Here is a 23,879-nt window from a genome sequence, read left to right as displayed (position 1 = left end):
CCCACAGAGCTTGGTGTCTATATCCATCAGCATTTATTTCCCTGAGCCATGATAATCTTCATGCAAGTCTTTTTTCACAAATTAGATTGTGACTTCTTTGAATACAAGAAATAGGTAAAAGGTCCTTTTAATTTTGTCAAGCATGCCTGGTAATGCTCTGTTTCTTGAGTGATTAATACCACCCATAGGGAGGAAAAACTCCAAAGAGTAATTCTTCAAGATAGTCGCAGCAGTAATAACCAAGAAACCTCCTTAAAAATGAGCATAAATACAATAGTTCAAAAAGTGTAAGTGAAAAGATGTTTAATCTCACGCATAAAATGAGAACCACTAGGTAAAAATAAACTGATGTAATAATTTCTTAACTATCAAATTAGCAAAAATAGAAAAGTATGATACACTCTATTGACAAAGCTGTAAGAAAACAAGGATTCTCATACATTACTAAATGGGAACAGAAAATATTACAACCTCTATGGAGGGAAAGTTGGTAATAGCTAGCAAAACGGCATCTGCATTTATACTTTGCCCACAATCTCACTTCTAGAAATTTACTCCAAAGATATACTAGCAAAATACTACTTGTAATAGCAAAAGAATAGAAGTAAAAATAATATCTATCAATAGGAGATGTTTGAATAAACCATGGTACATCTACATGATGCAGCTGAGTCTTACGCAGCTGTAAAATGGCATAAGGAGATATATATACACTGCCACGGAGTGAAAAAAATAAGGTACAGAACAGTGTAAATAAGATGTTACCTTTTATCCAAAAAGGCAGATAAAAATGAGTGTGTTTGTGTTTACTTGTATTTTAAAAAGGGAAAATAATCCAAAAACTAATAAAAATGATTACTTATCGGGAGAGGAAGAGAACAGTAAGAAAACATAGGCTTGGAGGCTAGACTTTTCTGAATGTACTGTTTTATAGTTTTCTTTTTTCACTTTGGAACCATGAAAAGGTTTTCATAATTATAGAAGATTAATTCAGAAAGAAAATAGGAAGGAGGCAAAATGTAGGGTCAGAAAGATGAGTCCTACTTAGCCAACACACATGCCATCGATGTTCTCTCAATGCTACAGGAGTACATTGAGTCCAATGGGGACCAACTCTCATTTTACAAATAAGCATATTCATTGATCAAGTGTCTTAAAATTCACATTAAATTCTGTTTTTGAAAAATCCTGCATAAGGTCTGACTTACGTACAAAGAGACCCAGAATGGAATCATTCTTCCAATTTTTCACTTTTGACTACAATAACTAAAATATACTTGGTTCCTTCTCGATTCTAGAAAAATGTAATAGAGTCTGAAAGTTAACTGGCAGTTTGACAAAATCATCATCTCAAGTCAAATGAGTTCACTTCTAGATCGTCTGGAATTTCTCCTAATGTATTAAGTGACAAAGCAGTAGAGTATGTATAGGATATGCCAAGAATGATTTAAGACAATGAAAAACCGATCTCTGAATTATCACATAATTAACCTTTCAAATTAGTTTAAATAAATATAGTGTTGAGGAAGCTGTAGTCTCTAAACTAGAAGAAAACAACAAAGCTAAATATTTAATAATGAATAATCTTTAATTCCTATTAAGTATCCAGCACTTATATTATTTCCAATCCTCCCTGGTAGAGAGTATTGTTTCATTTCTCAGAGAAAAAAACTATGGCATTAAAAAGGTCAAGAAAGTTCAAGGTCAATTAGTATATGTCTGAGACAAAATATGAAGCCATGACTTTCCAATGCCTATATACTCTTTCCATCAGATATACTAAAAATAGAGTTTACCACAATCACAAGTTTATCAAAAGACATTGGTTGAGCTGATTGTTTATCAATGATTCCAAAACTTTGACAGGAAAATATTTTGTTTCCTCTTCAACACAATCAAAATTAAATTGTTTTAACTAAGAGCTTGGCTGCTTCTATAGCAGTGGCTCTCAAACTGAGCACACACTGGAATGACATGAAGGGCTTGTTAAAACCCCAATTGTTGAGCTCTACTGTGAATGTACCTTGATGTCTGGGATGGTACCTGAGAATCTGCAATTCTAACAAGGAAAACATTCTTATAGTCAAAATAGTCTTATTTTATTGACTGAGGAATATACTAGGCTTCTGTATTTTATTAATGTTCAACAAGCAAGTGAAGACATTCTTTAGAATTTAAACATCCTATTTTGATCAGACTATGCATAAACATTAAAGTTTTATCTTCATGTCATTTAGTTAATCCAAGTCTATTCTGCAAATCCTTTAGTAAGCCACTTAACTTCATAGTCATAGTTCATTAAAAACCAAGATGCATTACAAAAATATTTATTTTCAAAAAAACAGAACAAGTAAAAATTTTACATCTAGCATAATTAGGTTTTTTATGTCTTTAATCCAAGTTTCTTTACCAAACCCTCTAGGATAGTGCACCTTTCATTGTATTTCAACTGATTACCTCCATGCATTAAATTGAACATTACTCAATCACCACCACATATAACTTCACAGGAAGATTCCAACATGCCAGAAAGTACTGTCACCTTCAGCTAGACATGATGAAATTAAATAAACAATTCTTGGGGCTAATCAACCTCAGTCTCCCGCTTATTCTTCTCGGTGTGTGTGTGTTACACCATCCTCGAGTTACAGAATAATCTAATAACATAAAAGTCTACATAGATAATTTTATACAGCCACATATTCTTAATCACTTATTACATCTGCTAATGCTTAATAGGATGGAGTTTCAAGATTAACACTCAAAACCCTGAATGTCTTACGTATTTGTTCTATAGTAAAAAGAGTACTAGTCTAGGAATTAGGAATTCTGGGTTCCTGAAAATGACTAGCCTCTGTGACCTTCAGCAAATCACCTAAACTCTTAATTTTCTCCTCTGCAAACTAGGGGCAATATGACAGATGACCACCATGGTCAGTTGCAGCTCTCAAACGTTATGCTATAGATTGTAAGTCTATTGTTTGGAAAGCTGACTGCCTGTATTCAAATCCCGGTTCCACTAATGAAAGGCTGTAAGCTGAACAAGCCACTTCATGTTATTTTACTGTGACTCAGTTACTTCATCAGTAAAATGTATCATATAGCTCATGAGCCACTACATATAAAATGCTTAATACAGTTCCTACACATGGAAAATATTCAGTAAATTGATAGCTGAGGCTATTATCATTACCACCAACAACAAGCTAAGGATGGAAAATTTCCCATCAAGATGGCGGAGTAGGAAAACGCTATCCTTGACCCCTCTCACCACCACCTCAAAATTATAGCTGAGCTATAGAACAACTATCATTGAGAAACGCCTCAAGTCTAGCTGAACAGAAGTTCTACAACTAAGGACATACAGAAGAAGCCACCTCGCAACTGGTGGGAGGAGTGGAGACACTGAACAGGCTAGCCCCACACCTGCGTGTGACCATTAAAAATCAGGAGGTGTATCTCGGCTGCCGAGGTTCCCCTGAAGGAGCCGGGGGTCCCAGCCCCACAACAGGCTCCCCAGCCCAGGGTTGTAGTGCTGGGAAGCGAAGTCCCCATAAGTTCTGGCTGTGAAAACCAGTGAAGATTGTGGCTGAGTCACATGGAGGGCTGCTGGAGTCCCAGGCATTTCTCTTAAAGGGTCTGCGCATGGACTTCAGTGCTGTACTCAGTCACTCTGAACTCCAGTGCTACGGTATCAATTCAAAAGGTGCCACGGACATACACAAAGGAACTGATTTGTCAGGTTTCAGGGTGAGGGGGAAAGGAACAACTTTCTTCTCCCAGAGAGAAGTGCTGGCAGAATCCATTATTTCTTTGTTGAGCCCTTCCCATTCCAGGCATATAGATGCAGGCAGCTGCCATATCTGAGTCTCCATCAAGCTGGTTTACACAGGTCACCCCGCCCTGGTGATTCCCTGAGACCTTGCCCCTCCCAACTTGTGAACCCACCCAAGCCACTTCCAGTGGATTTTCCATACAAACAGACTATCTTGGCTTCCACAGCAACCTTTCCTAAAATCTCTCAAAGGTACACAAACCCCAAACAAGCAGCATCTGGCCTTGGCATGCCTGTACCTCTTGCTAAGCAGCCCCAACCTCAGCACTAGCGGTAGCTGGCCTCAGTTCATGGCTTGCCCTATCTAGGCAACACCAAGTCCAGTGCTGATGGCTGCCACCTGCAAATTTCTTTGTGGTTCATGCCAGATGGCCCCCAGCAGGGCACAGGCTGTGGCTGAACTTGGCCTGAAGCAGGGCCCCTCCAGGAGGCTGCAGGGCCAGTATGCCTGGTGTCCACCTTCAGACCAAGTCAGAGCACCACCCAGCTGCCTCCATGGGCAACACATCCAAAGGGCAGACTGTGCAATGCACCAGAGCCCTGCTAAAGTGAACCCTGCTCCATAGGGTCATCCCCTGCACAACAGCTCCTCCATTAGTCATAGCCAGACCTCACAACCAATCAGTCCAAGGGCCAATCCCTCCCACTGACATGCAAAGAGAACCAAGGCTCAACTACAACAGAAGGGCAAACGCAACTCACACAAGGGACACACCTGGAGCTTCCAGCTCAGGTGACCAGGGTGACGGCACCTCTGGCCCCACATGACCCCTACTACATAAGGCCACTCTACTAAGACCAGGTGACATAGCAGATCTACCTAATACACAGAAACAAACACAGGGAGGCAGCCAAAATGGGGAGACAAAGAAACATGTCCCAAATGAAAGAGCAGGACAAAGCTCCAGAAAAAAAGAACTAAACAAAATGGAGACAAGCACTCTACCAGATACAGAATTCAAAACATTGGTTATAAAGATGCTCAGTGATCTCAGGGAGAACTTCAACAAAGAGATGGGAAACAAAAATGGAGATAGAAAACATAAAAAAAAAAACAACAGTCAGAAATTAAGACTACAATAACTGAAATAAAGAATACATTACAGGGAATCAACATATTAGATGAAGCAGAGGATCGAATCAGTGATTTAGAAGATAATGTAGCAGAAAACACCCAGACAGCAGAAAAACAAGAATCCCCCAAAATGAGGATAGTTTAAGGGGCCTCTGGGACAACATCAAGCATTCAAGCATACCAACATTTGCATCATAAGGGTACCAAAAGGAGTAAAGAGAGAGCAAAGAATTGATAACCTATTTGAAGAAATAGTAACAAAAAACTTCTCCAAAATGAAATAGACATATAAGCCCAGGAAGCTCAGAGAGTCCCAAACAAGATGAACTGAAACAGGCCCACATCAAGACACATCACAATTAAAATGCCGAAGGTTAAAGACAAAGAGAATGTTAAAAACAGCAAGAGAAAAGCAGTTAGTTACCTACAAGGGAGCTCCCGTAAGACTGTCAGTTGATTTCTCAACAGAAGCTTTGCAGGCCAGAAGGAACTGGCATGAAATATTCAAAGTGATGAAAAGCAAGGACCTACAACCAAGAGTACGCTACCCAGCAAAGTTATCATTTAGAATGGAAAGAGTTTCCCAGAAGAAAAAACTAAAGGAGTTCATTAACACCAAACCACTATTACAAGAAATGTTAAAGGAACTTCGTTAAGAAAAAGAAGGGGGGGGGGGGAATATAAAAAATATGAATAAAATGGCAATAATTACATATCGATCAACAATTACTTTAAATGTAAATGGATTAAATGCTCCAACCAAAAGACATAGGGTGGCTACATGGATAAGAAGACCCTTACACATGCTGCCTATAAGAGACTCACTTCAGATCAAAAGACACACACAGACTAAAAGGGATGAAAAGATATTTCATGAAAATGGAAAAACAAAAAAAATCTGGTGTAGCAACACTTATACCAGATAAAATAGACTTTAAAATAAAGGCTATAGCAAGAGACAAAGAAGGACCCAGTAATCCCACTGCTGGTACTTATCTGAAAAAACCCAAAACTCTAATTTGAAGGGATATCTGTATCCATAAGTTCATTGCAGCATTATTTACAGTAGCCAAATATGGAGGCAACCTGGGTGTCCATCATTGGATGAATGCCGGCCCGGTGGCTCAGGCGGTTGGAACTCCATGCTCCTAACTCCAAAGGCTGCCGGTTCGATTCCCACATGGGCCAGTGGGCTCTCAACCACAAGGTTGCCAGCTCAATTCCTCGAGTCCCACAAGGGATGGTGGGCAGCGCCCCCTGCAACTAGCAAAGGCAACTGGATCTGGAGCTGAGCTGCGCCCTCCACAACTAAGACTGAAAGGACAACAACTTGAAGCTGAACGGCACCCTCCACAACTAAGATCGAAAAGGACAACAACTTGACTTGGAAAAAAATCCTGGAAGCACACACTCTTCCCCAATGAAGTCCTGTTCCCCTTCCCCAATAAAAAAAATAAAAAGAAATAGAAAGAAAGAAAGAAAGAAAGAAAGAAAGAAAGAAAGAAAGAAAGAAAGAAAGAAAGAAAGAAAGAAAGAAAGAAAGAAAGAAAGAAAAAGAAAAAAAAGAAGAGGTGCTACGTACATGTGATGAACTATTACTCAGGCATTAAAAAAGAATGAAATCTTGCCATCTGCAACAACACTGAGGAACATAGAGAGTGCTGTGCTGAATGGAGTAAGTCAGACAGAGAAAGACAAATGACATATGAGTTCATCTATATGTGGAATCTAAACAAGATAAACAAACGAAACAGAAACAAACTCATTGATACAGAGAACATTTTGATGGTTGCCAGCTGGGAGGAAGGTTGGGGGAGTGGATGAAAAAGAGCAAGGGATTAAGAAGTACAAATTGGTAATTACAAAGTATTCAGGGGGATGTAAATTATAGCATAAGAAATATAGTCAGTAATATTGTAATAACTATGTATGGTGTCAGATGGGTACTAGACTTATCAGGGTGATCACATATAAATGTCTAATCGCTATGTTGTGCACCTGAAACTAATATAATGTTGTGTGTCAACTGTCGTTGAAAAATACAAAAAAATATTTAAAAAAACAAGCTAAGGTTGAAACAAAAAAGCTCTGTTTATGACTGAGCTATTAAGAAAGTACAGCACATCTTATGCGATGAATAGGCCAAAAACACCGAGAGCCACCTAATGAGGAAAGCAACCAGAAGCAGTTCTTAGTCCAACCTTTATGTCATGCGACCCTATTACCTCTGCTATATGTGGAAGAATGAAGAACTGGCATCTTGTGCCAAAGGCAGACATTTTTAGAACTGGACATAATAAAACCTGGCAGACACAAATAGGAGTGACTAATTGGATAATGAGCAATCAATCCAATTAGACCCCATTTCTTCAAGTGCTTGACTATGAGACAAAGACTGGTAGCAGAAGAACCTGACACTAGGCACAGTAGAAAGACAAACAGATGCTAAGTCATAAGACAGTGTGACCAGAAAAGGGAGAAGGAAATTCAATTCTTAGAGTTGCTGATGAATCACCAAAGCAAAAACAGGGCCTACAGGGTTACTGCTATCCTAGTGAGGAAGAAATGACTTGGTAAAACAGGAGTTTTCCCAGTGTGCTGCAGATCCTCAGAAGAGCCTAGAGGACGAGGAAGGAGCAGGAGGAAGTACATGAGCAGGTACAAGACAGAAAAGAAGGTGACAGAGATCAACCCCCTAAGTTTCACTTGAATCAATTTTTATGTTCTATACATATTGATTTCACAGGAAAATGCCTCCCACTGCTTGGTGGGGGGAGATGAAAGGCAGAAGGGTATGAATTGAGGAAACAACTTGTTAGCTCCCAGAGACTGTTTCACTACAATCAGGGATTCACTGTGTTGGGTTTCCTTCCCTCCCACAAGAATCCTTACAATAAACCTCCACCACCTGACGTAACCTGAGCCTTAAACCAGAAAAGGTAAAACCACTATTCTTTGTCATTTTGTATTCATTAAAACTCTGTAAAAAACAGTTTATTGCCATTAACTATATTTAAATAAAATCTGCTGTGAGAGAAAGATTTTAATAAGTATGGACATGTTACTGCTCCCTAGTATATATACTGATCCCCAGCACTTACTGATCCAAAAGTGCTATTAAATCGCTGCTTAATTTAACCCTAGTTTCACCTTCTCCTTTCACTTCCCCTTCCAATTTAAAAAAGGAGGACAAAACAAATATAACTCTAGTCTTTAATTTATCCTTTATTTTTCTCAGTGTTTGATAGTCTCTACAGTTCAAAAGTGTAAGCCAACTTGATAAAATGTAGCTGGGGAAAAAAATTCTCTCCATATCTAAATTGCATATCTTCCCCCGTTTTCTGAGGATTACCTTGTCAGTTATTCTTCTATGTTCAAGTGCATCCTCTCAACAGGATGCCTCACACCTACATTTCAAGTCTCTGTCATCTTTAAAAAGCACACAAGCAAAGAAAAACAAAAACATTCCTTCAACCATAGATCGACCTCGAGCTACTTTCAGCGCCTTCTCTCACTCTTCTTTCTGTCCACTTCTCCATCTTTCCCTCCCCTCCTCCACCCGATTAAGCTGCTAGTATTTCTCACATGTAAACTGCCGTTTTACTGGTCTCCTTCCCTTTCCCCAATCTACACGATGAACCAGAATGAGCTTCGCAAAATACGAAACTGCTCATGTCACACCTGCAGATTTCATTAATGTGAGGAGAACAAATGTATATTAAGTTTGGTTTATGCTCTCAATAATCAAAGAGCATATTTTAGGCCTTTGAAAATTTCCAAAAATTTGGGAATAGACAATGAGTAACTGGTGAAATCATTTATAGGAGAGTAACTGGTGAAATCATTTATAGGAGAGTAACTGGTGAAATCATTTATAGGATAGGAATTGCAAAGATGGATAACCTCTCACCATCTACATAAGTGACTGCTAAGGAAGGAGGACAAACTTGACACCAGAAGTATTCACATTCTTTTATTATACACAGCTTACAGTGCAAAACCCACCTACTGTTGGAATAATACACTTTATTTGTCTAGACTTGTCCTATATAATACGGTGGCCACAAACCACATGTCGCTCTTGAAATTTAGTCCAAATTGAAATAGGCTGAAAGTATATCCGTAAAACACACAATGTTTCCAATTTCAAAGATTTAGCAGGAAACAATGTAAAATACCTCAATAATATTTATGTTGATTATGTGTTGGTAAGATATTTTGATTTGGGGAGTTAAATAAAATATATTACTAAAATTAATTTCACCTGTTTTTTTTTTCCATATGGCTACTAGAAAATTTTAAAATACATATGTAGCACAAAGTATATTTTCACTGAACAATACTGATCTAGGCATTATAATTTTTTCAAGACCGGCATATATTATTATTTCATTTTCATCCACTTGACCAAATTCAGTTGTATTAGCAAAAAGGAAAACAACAAACTCAGAAAAAGGTAAATTTCCACTAAGATTTTCAAAATTACAAAATATTAGGTAAGAGACCTGATCAGAAGCTTCCCAATCCAATGTTTTCCCATAACATAGCAGCAGACTTTCACCACACTTTTACACTTTCCTCACACGTTTTCACATGATACCTAAAGATAATAATTTGAACATTAAAAGATGTAGAAGAAAATGTATATTTACAATTCTACCAAGGATATCTATGGGAAATTGAAGAAGGCTAAAGCAAAAACAGACTGAAGGAGAGAAAGAGAATTCACCTAGTTTAGCATAATACTAGACTCTTTAATTATCTCAATATGTAATCCACAGAACAGCCCTGTGACTTAGATTCTATATCCTTTCTTTCACTGTTGATAATACCAGCTCAGAGAAATTGAAGTAACTTGCCCAAGTTATAGTGTTAATAAGTGACTTGGTCAAGATACAAATTCAAATCTGACTCCAAAGACAAAGTTGTTGTAAGAAAATGTAATAAAGAACACAAATCTATATTTAGAACAGCATTTCTTTAAATAAAGACTGAATTAAGCATTGCATTGCTCCACAAAACTTAAAATATTCAATAGCTCTGCTTAATCCAATCAATATTGCACACTAGACTAGGCAATGCCATTACACAAGAGAAGTCCCAAGCTAGCGGCTGTGAGAGACCCTCACTTCAGAGTTAAAATTGTCATACGCTATACTTCTCAGAGCTACTATAATCGTAGAGAAGTTAACAAATACTGAGAATTTCACTTACCTGGAGAAGTACATTTTCTAAATGCCCCAATCATTTAAAAAAAGAAGAGAACTTTGAGAAGCCAATAAAAATCTCAGTGACTTGGAAACAACATGTATTCTAACAAAACCTTTGTAATCATTAAAGAAGTGCTTAATAATTACTAAGAATTATTCACGAAATCATGATTTTGAAAAATTAATATTCATTTTCATTGCAAGAATCATGAAAGCCTTACTTAAACCTAAAAGAGACTCACCAACTAATTCTGATGGACCCAAATCAGTCCTTAGTAAATTAGGAAAAAGTGAAACAATCATACCCAAGCAGATTTCCCTCACAAGTAAAACTTAAAAGCTAACAAACCACACCTTAAGTTGCACTATTTGTCCATGTTAATTTAAACTAGCGTTAAGTGTCAAAAATAATTATTACATTATCTACATTACACCATACATTCTAAAGAAGAATTCTTTGGAAACAAAACATAATTTCTACCTGTAATATAATTTGGGGGGCATGTCCTTCAGATAATTAATGATCTATGTAAAGGGCTTAAATAATATAGAAAGCAACAAATTCTAGTTATTTAGCCCACAGTCAAAATGAAATTAAAATGTCTGATCCTGTCTTTGTTCCTTTATTTTATATTACCGACAGCACTTTTACCAATTGCTGTGAGAAATCATCCCACATTATCCTTATTAAAGCCATTACATGGAATGGTTTTAGTCCAAAGTTCTACAGTTACCGAGTAAACTTGGACATATTAACCTCTGTGTCTGAATTTCCCCATCTATAAAATGAGGGAGGTAAACTATAGTACATGAACCTTCTGCCTCAAACTGTGCATTCAGGGGAAAATGAGGCTATAATACTAACCAATTCCTCTTTTCCTTTAAGATAGCTCACGCATCACCTTCTCAGGAAGTTTTGCTTCTGCAATCTGAAAAATATGCTATTCTTGTTTCTTAGCAGCAAAGCATTTACAGTGCATAATATCTCCCAACTAAAGTATGGATTCTTTGACATCAGGAACTTCTCTTCTTTATCTTTGTATCCCTAGTGACTATCACAGTGTCTAATTCCCTTTCAGAGCTCCGTATGTTTGGCTAAATAAATAATGTACTCTTGTTCCATCTTCAATGGCAATCTCTTCAAGAGAACTGAGTTTGAAGCTCTTTACGCTCTAATACAGTCACAGCAATTACAAAAAAATTTAAGTAATTATAAAGACCTTATTAAACTGGCAAACTCTCCACTTTAGTATAATGGTTGATAAAGACTGAGAATATGCTTTGTATATTTTTCAAATTATGCCATTGCACCCAGTCACATTAATCATCTAACCAAGACAACAGAAATCCATCCATTGGCAAAAGAATTAGATGGTCCATTGGCAAATGCTGAGATGCCACTAAAGTAAAGGGGTCCTACTATTCCAAATTGTACACTGTACTCTGTGGCATCGTATCTGAGCTACAGGAACTACATGAAAGCCACTCAAAAAGAGGTAACATGTCTGAAGATAGGGCACCAGCAAAAAACCAAACAAATGATTTCTTAAAGCATTCAATAGGGTAAAGAACTGAACATCTAGGTAGTACCAAAATATCTTATATCTGTAATAAACCCTTAATGATTTTAAAAATAAAGAACTTTACACAACCAGCACCTTTGACCACATATAAAAATTAACTCAAAATGAATCAAAGCTCTAAATGTATGAACTAAAACTCTTAGAAGATAACACAGGAGTAAATATTCATGGCCTTGAGTTAGGCAATAGCTTCCTAGATATGACAGCAAAAGCACAAGGAAAAAAATAACTGGACTTTACCAAAATTAAAAACTTTCCTGCCATAAAGTATGCCATAAAGAAATTAAAAACACAACCCACAGAATTAGAGAAAATTTTTGCAAATATATAACTGATAAGTGACTTATACCTAAAATATACTAAAAACTCTAACTCAATAATAAAAAGACAAATAACACCATTTAAAAATGGGCAAAGGATCTAAACAGACATTTCTCTAAAGAAAATATACAAATAACCAATAAGTACATGAAAAGATGTTCAACATCATTAGTCATCAGGGAAATGCAAATCAAAACTACACACCTCCTAAAATGGTTATAATCAAAAAGTCAGACAAGTGTTGGCAAGAATGTGAAAAAATTAGAATCCCCATGCTCTGCTGGAGGGAATGTAAAATGGTACAGCCGTTTTGGAACAGTTTGGCAGTTACCATACGACCTACCAATTCTACTCCTAGGTATATATCCAAGAGAATGAAGGCGTATGTTCACACAAAAGCTTGTATACAAATAGTCATAGCAGCATTATACCTAACAGTCAAAAAGTACTAACAACCCAAATTTATATCAACAGATGAATGGTGAAATAAAATGTAGTATTTCCATGCAACGGAGTATTATTTGGCAATAAAAAGAAATGAAGTCCTGATACATGTTAATACCAATAAACTTTGAATAATTATGTTATGTGAAAGCCACCAATCATAAAAGACCACATATTGTACGATTCCACTTACATGAAATGTCCAGAAAGGACATTAGTGGCTGCCTAGGGCTAGAGGAGTTAGGAGGAAATGGAAAATGACTGCTAAAGGGTATAGGGTTTCTTTTTGGGGTGATGAAAACATTCTAAAATGGATAGTAGTGATGAATGCACGACTGTAAATATACAAACTACAAACCACTAACTCATACCCTTTAAATGGGTAAACTGTATGGTATCTGAATTACATCTCAAAATTGTTTAAAGAAAAGATAATCAGATGTAATATTTCCTGGAATAAATGTTGCCAATCAGCGATAAATCCATAAGTCTTTAAAATCTAAATACCAAATCACTCACTGCCCTCATTAAATAACGAGAAATGCTCATAGAAAAGAAGTAAGGAGAGACAGGATAGGGGGATTAGCAATCAGGGTCTACGTTGACGCCTGAGTTGGAATACCTGCAAATTGGATACTTTATTTTAGCATCCAATTACACTAAATCACCAAAATTTCTTGTGAAATTTGAGAAACTGGGTAGCTAGTAGAAGTAAGTGCCCCAATATTAATGCACTTAAGTCTACAGACATGAAAAAGGTTGATCATGTAGAACAGGAAAGCATTTGATCATAGTATGTCTGTTCACCTTGTCCATGAGTTCAATCACTAATGAATGAGCCACTAATGAATGAGCCACTGAATTGATATCCTAGGGATGGGAGAACAGGCTCCTCCCACGTAAATTTCTCTTATTTTAAGTAAACTATCAAGAGATTTTTGCACACAAACCAAGTTTGTTTCATCAGTCATTCTCCACCAAGATGAATAGGTTTTTCTGTCATTCTTCTTTATTAAATACTGAAATACCAGAACAATTACCACTAAATGTGGCAAGCAAAGACCTGTGAACAAATTTTAAAAGGTCTTCACATTTTAGTCATATTATAGGCACTCAACTTTTAAATGTAGCTTTTCCACTTGAGAATAAGTGTATAGAACATTTTCTTATGAAACGAACTCTGGCTACATAAGGTACTCTTGGAAACTTGGTGGTTAAGCTCCCCAATACTTAAAATAATACGACCACCCAATCTGAGTTGAGCATTCTCTACAACAACATAACCACGGGGGAAATGCTCAGAGTCCAATTATGAGACAAGGGATTCTTCTCCAGCTAGCTTCTTATGACTTTGAAAAGTAATCAGAACTTTAAAAACTATTAGACTCAAATATAATAAACTACATAGTATCCTTTTCAAAAATCACCAACATTAAACAACCAAGTATACAACTTTCCAACATTTAAACAAAACTTACATCACAAGATGATTTGCCATAAAAATGAAATGAGCTCTCATTATTACCGTCAGTTCAAGTTGTGACATATAGTAACTTCTAAAAGCCCTAAGCTTTGTAAGACAACCAGTAATTTGTATACTTATTTTTGTTACTATTTCTGTTAATACCAAAGAGTTTAAAAGTTAATAAAAAGTAGTCTGCCTTATATAAGTGAGAGATGAAATATGTTGCAACCAAGAATCTTGCACCATTATTTATTTCCTTTATCTGTTACTTTAAGAGCTTCCCATCTTTGTCTTAATTCAAAAGAAAAATTCCTTAAACTATAAAAATTGGAAGAAAAAAAAAAGACAAAACTAAACACTGAAAGCAGAAAAATTAAGTAATTTGCCTAAGGTCACTTAGCTAAGAAGTGGAGAAGCAAACCTAGACAGACAAGTTCCAGAGCCACCCTTTTATTTACTACCCTGTTTCCCCAAAAATAAGACCCAGCCGGACCATCAGCTCTAATGCATCTTTTGGAGCAAAAATTAACATAAGACCCAGTCTTATATTACTATAAGAGCCGGTCTTATAATATAATATAATATCCAATCTTACATTAATTTTTGCTCCAAAAGACACATTAGAGCTGATGGTCCGGCTCTTATTTTCGGGGAAACACAGTAGTAGAAGACAAACCTCTGCAAACTTCATTTACTCCTTCTCTAATGCCCCTAACTCCAGGCCAAGAACACCGAAATGTTTGTCTGCAATATATATAGTTCATAGAACATTTGCTTGTGAACACAACTCTAAATGGTGAAGTTCTCCTGAGATTCAAATATAAACATTTCCATAAAAAACCATTTAATCAAAGAGAAAAAGCCCATAGTACACGTCTTTTTAATTCAGGGAACATGTTAATGCATTTTTATAATATGCTACTTACTTGCACGCAATCCACTAAAATTTGTGACTCAGATACCAAAACTTAGGGCTAGGCCATAAATAAAATCACAAGACTGACTAAATCAACCGAAAACAATCCAATAGCTCTAGGAAAATCGCTAAATGGTGGTAAAATTACACTAGTATACCAGTCCCTGGCCATGACTGGCAGATATTCCTGATTGCTCTCTCAATCACCTCTCACTTTCATTTCTCACTACTTTCCCTATATATTCCAAATATCCACACCAGGATTCCAACCACCATCAGAGGATTCCCATGGGTAAAACGGCTGTCAACAGCATGTACACAACTCTGCCATTGCTTATTTCTCTTGGACAAAGTGCAAAGTAGTTGTTGTGTATATAATGTTTCTACAATATGTGTTATTTTGACTGTTTGATAAGCAAAAATATTTAATAGCTACATATACTACGTAAGTCACTTGCATTCAAAAGTCTGTACTATTTTTTCTTCTATTATCAATCAAGTTAAAGTTATCAGCGTATAACTACCACAAATGCCTTCTTCCTAGTTCGAGTTCACCAACACTCAATGTTTGATCTCAGAATACTCAAAATGTGCAGCACTTTATAATACACATTTATTCCCTTGCTTTATTAGAGGTTCCAATATTTTTGTTTATATGCAAAAATGTATTCTGTAAGAAGTCATCTGTATTTTGTAAAATAAATGAACATGTTTCTTTTAAGGAAAAAATAATCAAGTTGGTAGCATTGATATTGTGTTCAAAATTACAATCTAAAAACAAGTGTAAAACGCACCATTAGACTTTTTTTAACAAAAAAGTCTTGAAGCAAGCAGCGATTTAGAAACAGTTTCAACACTAGCTGGCAATTTTGAAAGCTAGGCAAGCTAATATATACAGAGGGTGCCCCAAAAAAGTATACACATTTCAAGAAAGGAAAACTGTATTAAAATTGTCATAATATATACCAATAACAAAAGATGAATATAAGTCATGTGTATACATTTTTTTGGCACCCCCAGTGTGTGTATATATACACACACCTACTCTAGGGACAATCATCAAGTATTTGGGAACCATTCTCTATAAATGGCTTTTTAGATAAAGTATCCAAGAAATGGATAAGGAAAGTACAGAGATTTTTGACAAGGGTGTCAAGCTCATTCAATGGGGAAAGAACAGTCTTTTCAACAAATGGTGTTGGAACAATTGGATATCCACATACAAAAGAATGAAGTTCTCAACCATACTCATACAGTAAACAAAAATTAACTCAAAATTAATCATAAACCTAAACGTGAGAACTAAAACTATAAAACACTTAGAAGAAAACATAGGATTAAATCTTCATTACCTCAGATTTGACAAAGGATTCTTAGATACAATATCAAAATACAAGCCCCAAAACGTAATTTGGACTTAATCAAAATTAAAACTTTTGTGCTTCAAAAGACATTATCAAGAAAGTAAAAAGACAATCTACAAATAGAATATTTGTAAATCATATACCTGGATAAAGGACTTGTACCCAGAATATATAAAAATCTCTTACAACTCAGTAACAAAAAAGGCAAATGACTCAATTTAAAAATTGGCAAAGGATCTAAATAGACATTTCTCCAAAGAGGATATACAAATGCCCAATCAGCACATAAAAATATGTTCAATATCATACAGCCATCAAGGGAATGCAAAACCACAATGAGATACTTCACAATGAGATACTTTTGATTTTTGGTTAAAATCAAAAACAGATAATAACAAGCGTTAGCAAGGATGCAGAAAAAGTGAAACCCTCATACACGACTGGCAAGAATACATATACAATGGTGCAGCCACTTTGGAAAACAGTATGGCAGTTCCTCAAATGATTCAACATAGTTACCATATGACCCAGCAATTCCACTTCTAGGTATATAACCAAGAGAACTTAAAACAAGTGTTCAAACAAAAACTTGTACACACCTATATACAGCAGAATTAATCACAATAGTCCAAAGGTAGAAACAATCCAAATGTCCATCAACTGATGAACTAGCATTACTAATTTTTAAAAGCACCCAAGGCCAAATAATGAGAAGGAGATTATTAGATCGCTCTCTATGTACAGGTCTACAAGGACTTCTTGCAGCAGTTCTTGCACAAGGAAGGGGACCAGGGGCTCCACAGCAGCCTACCCTGCAAGGTCAGAAGCTACAGGACAGTACAGCCTGCCTCAGTAGGAACACATGAAACAGAATGAAAGTGGTTAACACTTGGTACAAAGTCCAATCCAACCAACCACCACATAGCCTTTCATTTCCACTCCTACTAAAAGTGGGGAAATTTCCCCTTTGTGATTTAAAAATGTCTCATAGTGTTCAGATTTGCATTCCTCTACCAAAAACAGGTTTAATTCTATCATAGCTTTGGCAAGGAAATGTTACCTCTCATTTAGCTTTTGGCAATTCTGGTTCAAAGAAACAGACTCGGGTCACCTCAAATGCTGGGAAGGGAGGGTCTTTTAAACATACACACAGAAAGAAGGATGCCAGGTTTCACAGACTGGAACTCTTCAAGACATTGCAACATCTCTTGCAGTTCAAGAGCAGCTCTAATAAGGGATAGGAATTCTAGAAAATGACCCTTAGAAGCCCGGGTCAGACAATTCCTACTCCAGTGTTTCCTGATTAAGACAATTTGGCTGTCCTCATGTCTTTCCATGATTATTTCCACTACAACTACATGACCTCTTCTCTGAGCTTTCAGTCCACTTTCCTAAAATAGCGCAGTTAACTATCTTTGCTCCTATTGGGGCAAAATTTTTGGACTAAGCAATCTTATATTCTCCGGATCAACTGAGAGACTGGCTTCTCTTGAGCCAGGTACCTTTGGTAAGATCAGTCAGCTGAGGCCAGGGTGGCAAAGGTCACACAATAGAGGACATGATCCCTTATGTATAAGCTGCTACACAGAGCTGCTCCCTCAGTGGACATTGAGGCTTAGAGAAAGTAAGTAGGTCACTAGAACATGAATTCATGCCTCCTCTCTAGCTGAGATGATCAGACTCAATGCCAATATCCAATAGATTAAAACAGGGGTGTCAAAACTGCAGCCCGTGGGCCAACTGTGGCCTGCAATCCATTTTTAATTGACCCGCAGCAAATTCCAAAAATATATTTAGTTTACTTAAATAAACCAGGTGAGGCAATACTACGTACTTCACCTCAAGTGAGTGGCCCGGCTGTTTGTGTATTTTACCGCATATGGCCCTGGGTGAAAACGTTGAAAAAAGTTTGGACACCCCTGGATTAAAAGATGAGAGTTTATGCATTCACAAAATGGTCCACATAGGTACAAAAAAATGTAACAATTGCAGAGTTTCAAAGTAGAAAAAAACTTGAGATACAAATCTCTACCTCAACATCTCTAATAGATAGATCATCCAAATTCTGTTTGAATTCCTTCAAGTGTTGGGAAACTCCATACCAAAAAAACATTGTCAAGCTATCCTAACAGATGTTATTAAATCTTTGTTAGGACAAAATCTATCTTCATGTAAACTCTGCCAATTAGTCTTAGATTTTTTTTTTTCCTGAAGCAAGAACAGGGTTTTGCCACTCAACCAAGAACTCTTCAAATATCATACTTCCCTTTAGGCTTCTGTAGACGAAACCCATTAAGTAATTTAAATGTACATTATTCTTCCTAGGATTTGATTCTAGACTATTCTGACTTCTTCTTTGGGCACACCCTACTTTGTTTAAACCACTCTTTAAATAGGCACTTGGAATTGAAGACAATACTCATGGGACAGACAATAGAATAGAATGTTATAGATTCATTTTTAGAAATTGGTCACTAATCTCATTTAATCCAATATATATTTTTAAGAAACTATATCATACTGGTGATACATATTAAGAAAATATCTAGGGGCGGCCAGATGGCTCAGTTCATTAGAGCACAAGCTCTGAATAACAGGGTTGCCGGTTAGATTCCCACATGGGCCAGTGAGCTGCGCCCTCCACAACTAGACTGAAGGACAAACACTTGGAGCTGATGGGCCCTGGAGAAACACACTGTTCCCCAATATAAATTAAAAATATATATATACCAGCCTGAGGAAAGAAAGTGGGAACTCACACAGCTGACCCGAATGTAAAATATAGATCATCAACTATATCAGTATGTCCAGATTAACGTTGAAAGATAAAGTTTGAAAAGTTAGACTATCACAGAAGAAATCCTCAAAAATCCTTTCCTAGTGCTATCCAATCTCCAATCTTAAATTTTAAATGGATAATGGAGGAGTGACATCAACTAGCTGTAAATGAAAACAAAATGGATAACATCCTTGAATTATGATAGGTCACCTTTTAATGACCAGATTTTCAATTTTCAACTTCAACTAAACTCTTAGGATACTAGCAAAATTACTGTAAATTAAAAGATAACACAAATAAGAATGCTGAGTTGTAGGCCATTTTTAAGAGACGATTTATATAGAGTAGAATTGATTTTTGAGGCCAAAACAAAATAGACATTGTACTCAATTTTAATACAGAGTTCTTTAATTAGAGAGGAAGCATACGCAGTGACAAAGCATTAGAATTCTGACAACCTGGATCTAGTCTAGCAGAGTGACTTAGAGCAAACTAATTATTTTTGGCCTTGATTCCCCAACTATGACCTGCCAAAAAGCTACTAATAGCACTCTAGAAGATTCAAAAGGAACATGAACTTCACCAAATTAATAAGAATATAGGTATTTATAATTAAATACAATTTCTTGAAGTACTATTATACTACTTATAATATAATGAAAGCCACCATGCACTGAACACTTATTACACACTAAATGTTTGTTCACCTAATCCTATTAGCAATCCTATTGAGAAGATACCATTATCCTATTTTACAGAATAGTAAACTGAGGTATAGAGAAGCTAAGTAACTTGCCAAGGTATCACAGCTGGTTAATGACAAAGCCGGGTTTTGTTGGGTTTTTTTAAAGCTCTTGAGCACAAACTTAAAAACTACCCTCTGCTGTCTCCCCATGAGAGCCTCAAGTCCAAGCTCCAAATACAAAACAAGAATTTTGGTGTCAGAAATGCAACCAAATACAGTGCTATCAGCGTGGACGAGGAATCAGGAGATCTAAGTTCTGATGCCAATTCTGCACTCCCTACACCTGCATGGAAAACAATGAGCAAGTCAGCAATGGAAGTCTAATAGTTTTTAATGAAGAAGAAATTAGGATGGTTGCCAAATGTAAAATATCGTTTATCTCTGGGCTTTTTTTCATCCATAGAATGCTATCTGACTAAATACATTCTAAGATTTTCCTTTCCTTGCTTTGAAATTTTGATTTTCTTATTTTAAAAATTACGTTTAATGTCATTTCCAAAATGAATTTTCTAACCCACTTAATTAGCATATTTATACTAAAGCATATTAGAAGGCATGAAGATTTTCTGACCACTTATTGTTTCCTCTGTTGAACAAGCTACATTCATTCCATACACTCTTTCAGTAACTTGTAAGAGCCTATATTACTGGTTATTGAACTCTCTCCTCTTATTTCACTTTCCAAATATGTTTGTCTCCATGTTAGGCTAATATCCTTAAGGACAGAGATATTTCTTTAATATCAGTTGAATGAGTAACTGAATAGATAAACAAAGGACATACAGCAATTATTCAATACATACACGTTGACTATGCAAAAAATATTTTTCCTCTCTAGGTTTAAAACCACTTTATAACAATCCAAGAATGGATTATCAGAAACATCTATATAATAATCTATTTTCTTTCAGATTACTATACATTTCCAGTTATTCCAAGTTTCTTGATCCACAATGAAAACTATTCAAATGCCATAAACTCATTCACTGAGCCTATCACCCATTAGAATAAAGTAGGCACTCAAAAAATGAATCGAATCCAGCAAATAACTGTACAACAACTAACAAAATCAAGTAAATCACTGTAGTCACATCATGTAAGGATATTATCCTCAGAAATTATTTTCACAAATGACTCAAATGAAGGTGCTGGCAAAAATGTTCCTAACATAAAAGTGAAGGAAATGTTAAAAAACTGAAAAGGCAATGGAAATCAAACAGTTTTTAATCAAGAAGAAATAAGGTGGTTGCCAAATGTGAAACATCACATATTTTGAAAATATGAACTTTATTTTCTAATAGTGAAAATAAGAACAGATTTGAAAAGAAAGATGATCATAAGATAACACAAAGACAAATCTAGCAACTTTTTATATTTAAGTAAGAGAGGACCAGAAATGCTATGTCAAAAATTACATTTACATAGAAGGCAGGCAAAAATAGAAAGAAGAATATGCTATAAATGTAAAGCTTTACTTTGAGAAGAGGAAGGGCAGCTATATACAAATGGAAAAGTAAAGGGTCAGATACACAGTGCTGTGACAGTCACCAAAAACAAGGAAAGACCATACAGGATATGTGTACAATCAAATCTTCCTTAAGTCTAAGTTACCCATCCCTTGAAATACTTATGAACTTGAATAATTATTATTCTCTGAGTACATCCACTTACAAAGAACAAAAAAGTTTATAATGAATGCCATAATGAATGAGTATTCAAAACTACTTTTGAGTTTAGAATTACTACAGCAACCTTATGTGTGGCAGAAGAGGAAAGTGTCATGGCAACAATCAGATGTCACAAATGAGCAGTCTGGTCTAAGACGACAGCGTGCACTAACAACAGAACCAGCTATATAAAATGCGCCATGAAATGAAATGACCAAATAGAAAACAGCCAAACTGTCACATGCATCAATGAACTATCTGAATTAGGAAAAGCTAACGGGTTCTTAATGTTATGCCTTTAAAATGTTTTAAAATAACGTCCATTTGGCACGTTATGAAATATAATAATCCAATTTTCCACAACATGAAATGATGGAATACTAAATATTAAACTTCTGGGGGAGAGGGAGTACTTCTTCAAGTGCAACCATGTATCTGTTAAAATCTGAAAGTTCCAGGCCAGTTGTATAGAATTTTCTTAAGTGACAATACAGGTAAAGGAATAGAGACTGGATCTATTCTACATTTATAAAGTTGTCAGTAATACCCAGGATCATTTAATTAACATAATCCTCCATGAAATGATCAGGCTAATAATCAAAACAGGGATATTTTTCCTCCTGCAGGATTTTTGGTAAAAGGAAAAAACCAGGAGTAAAAAGAAGAGATGTAAACTCAGCAAGCGAGAAACGACACTTGTGTGTGTGACCACAAATTAAAGTTTCTATTTCATTGTGTGCGACTACAAATTCAAGTTACTACTGCCCATATCCAGGTGAAATTAAGAAACAATGAACTTCAACCAACATTTTGAAACAACTTTTACGTGCCAAGCAAGCAAGCAAGCTGTGCTCAGCAAGAAACCTGGAGTACTTTTAAAGAGATACTTATTTAGATGTTGCATTAAGAGCAGATAATGAACTTCTTCGTCTCCTTCCTTTGCCCGGTCCTGTGCCAAACCCTTCCGAAACGAGAGTTGATAAGGCAGACTCCAAGAAGGAAAACAGCTCATGTGGGAAATGGTATCCTCACACAGTCCAGAGAACCAGTGACGCACCAGGAGCTTTGGAAAATATCCCGTCGTTTACCTTGCTAAGAGCAGTTAGGTAGGAAGCTGATCGTCCACGTGCACTATTCTTTTCCAAGTGTGCTTATTTTTGCTATCAGACCCTCACCCTCAGCCTAAAGGTAGGGAGGGGGAGATGGCAGGGCCGCTGGTGGTATTTGGGCGCAACACAAGTTTAAAAAATAAAAACATAACCTTTTTTTTTTTTTTTTTTTTTTTTTTTGTGGCGTACTCTGGGCCCTCACCTCTCCTCCACCTCTGCCATCACCCTACGCAGCACTTCGCCGCCGCCTTGGGTCCCCATGACAACCCCTCCGGAGGGCGAAGCCTCCTCCACCGCCTCCCAGACCCGGCTGCGGCCGGCCTGCCACACTTGCCTGGCAGCTGACAACTCCACCTGCCCAGGTATCTCCCTCTCCCTGCTCCCAAAAGGCGGGCCAAGAACAACCCCCACCCCCGCGGCGTGTGGGCCCACTCCCGTGCGAGGACACGATCCTCCTCAGTCCGGGACGTGGGGAAGGGCGGAGGTTACAGTCCTACCCTCAAACGAGTGACACCGGGCCTGGGGCGCGACCCCCCAAAAGCGGTGCGGCGGCCCCGAGTCCATCTAGGCGGCTGAGAGGAGCCGAGGGGCGGGCGCAGTGGGTTCGAAGGAACTTGTCTGTATTCACAAACAACGACGCGTCGCTGCGGCTGGAGATGCTTGGGGACATCGCTCACCTTGAAGGGGTTGTTGATATCCGGGTCCGCAAACGGGTTACTGTCGAAATCCGACATCTCTCTCGCACTCGGCGTCACCCACCGGACCCAGGCGCAGAGAGGGAGACGAGGCGAGGCCGCCGCCCCCCTGCGCGGTCACGTCGCCGCCGCCGAGCAGATCCGGGTGCAGCTCGCTGGGCCACCCAGCCGGCCGCGCCACTGAGCATGCCCGGTGCGACGGGCTCCGGGCCGGCAGCGCTTATCCAGTGCGCTGTCCCTTTCCTCTGGGCCTGGATCCAGCACTCCGGGCTTTGGCTACGACTGAGGGCGGAGGGAGCCGGGAGCAGCGTGATCCGTCCTACTTCCAGGGGACCCGCCGACTGAGGTTCTGTATCTTGACCAGCAACACGTCTGTATGGACTTGACTGTATTATCACCAATTTAAAATCGGCCCCTGTGACCTAACATGAGTTGGGGAAGAGGTAGTATTTTGTGGGTAAGAAAAACCCACTGACATGAGTGCTCCAACTTGGACAGGCAGCCTGGGATGCAGGCTGCACACCTGGGGAAGGAGGAGCTATTTAACCAGGCTTCCGGCACCCGGCGGAGACCACAGGGAGCGGAAGAGCTGCGCACCAGACTCCAAAGATTACGTCCCGAGGGGCCCAGCCCTGAATGTAGAATTTTGCACACCTTTGACCCCCACCTGG

General features: G+C 37.6%; 1 protein-coding gene across 1 annotated transcript in view; it reads right to left on the bottom strand.

The window, feature by feature from the left end:
* SCAMP1 (secretory carrier membrane protein 1) overlaps positions 1-23,335 on the bottom strand; it is an 87,158-nt gene extending 63,823 nt beyond the window's left edge. The window contains exon 1 of the mRNA XM_033110563.1: positions 23,191-23,335. Within this exon, the coding sequence (XP_032966454.1) occupies positions 23,191-23,247 (57 nt within the window). The 5' untranslated portion in view covers positions 23,248-23,335. The remainder of the gene's footprint in view (positions 1-23,190) is intronic.
* Between the last annotated feature and the right edge of the window lie 544 nt (positions 23,336-23,879).

The sequence above is a fragment of the Rhinolophus ferrumequinum genome, chromosome 7 (assembly GCF_004115265.2).
Source record: "Rhinolophus ferrumequinum isolate MPI-CBG mRhiFer1 chromosome 7, mRhiFer1_v1.p, whole genome shotgun sequence".
Lineage (NCBI taxonomy): Eukaryota > Metazoa > Chordata > Mammalia > Chiroptera > Rhinolophidae > Rhinolophus > Rhinolophus ferrumequinum.
This window is presented reverse-complemented; position numbering and strand designations above follow the sequence as displayed.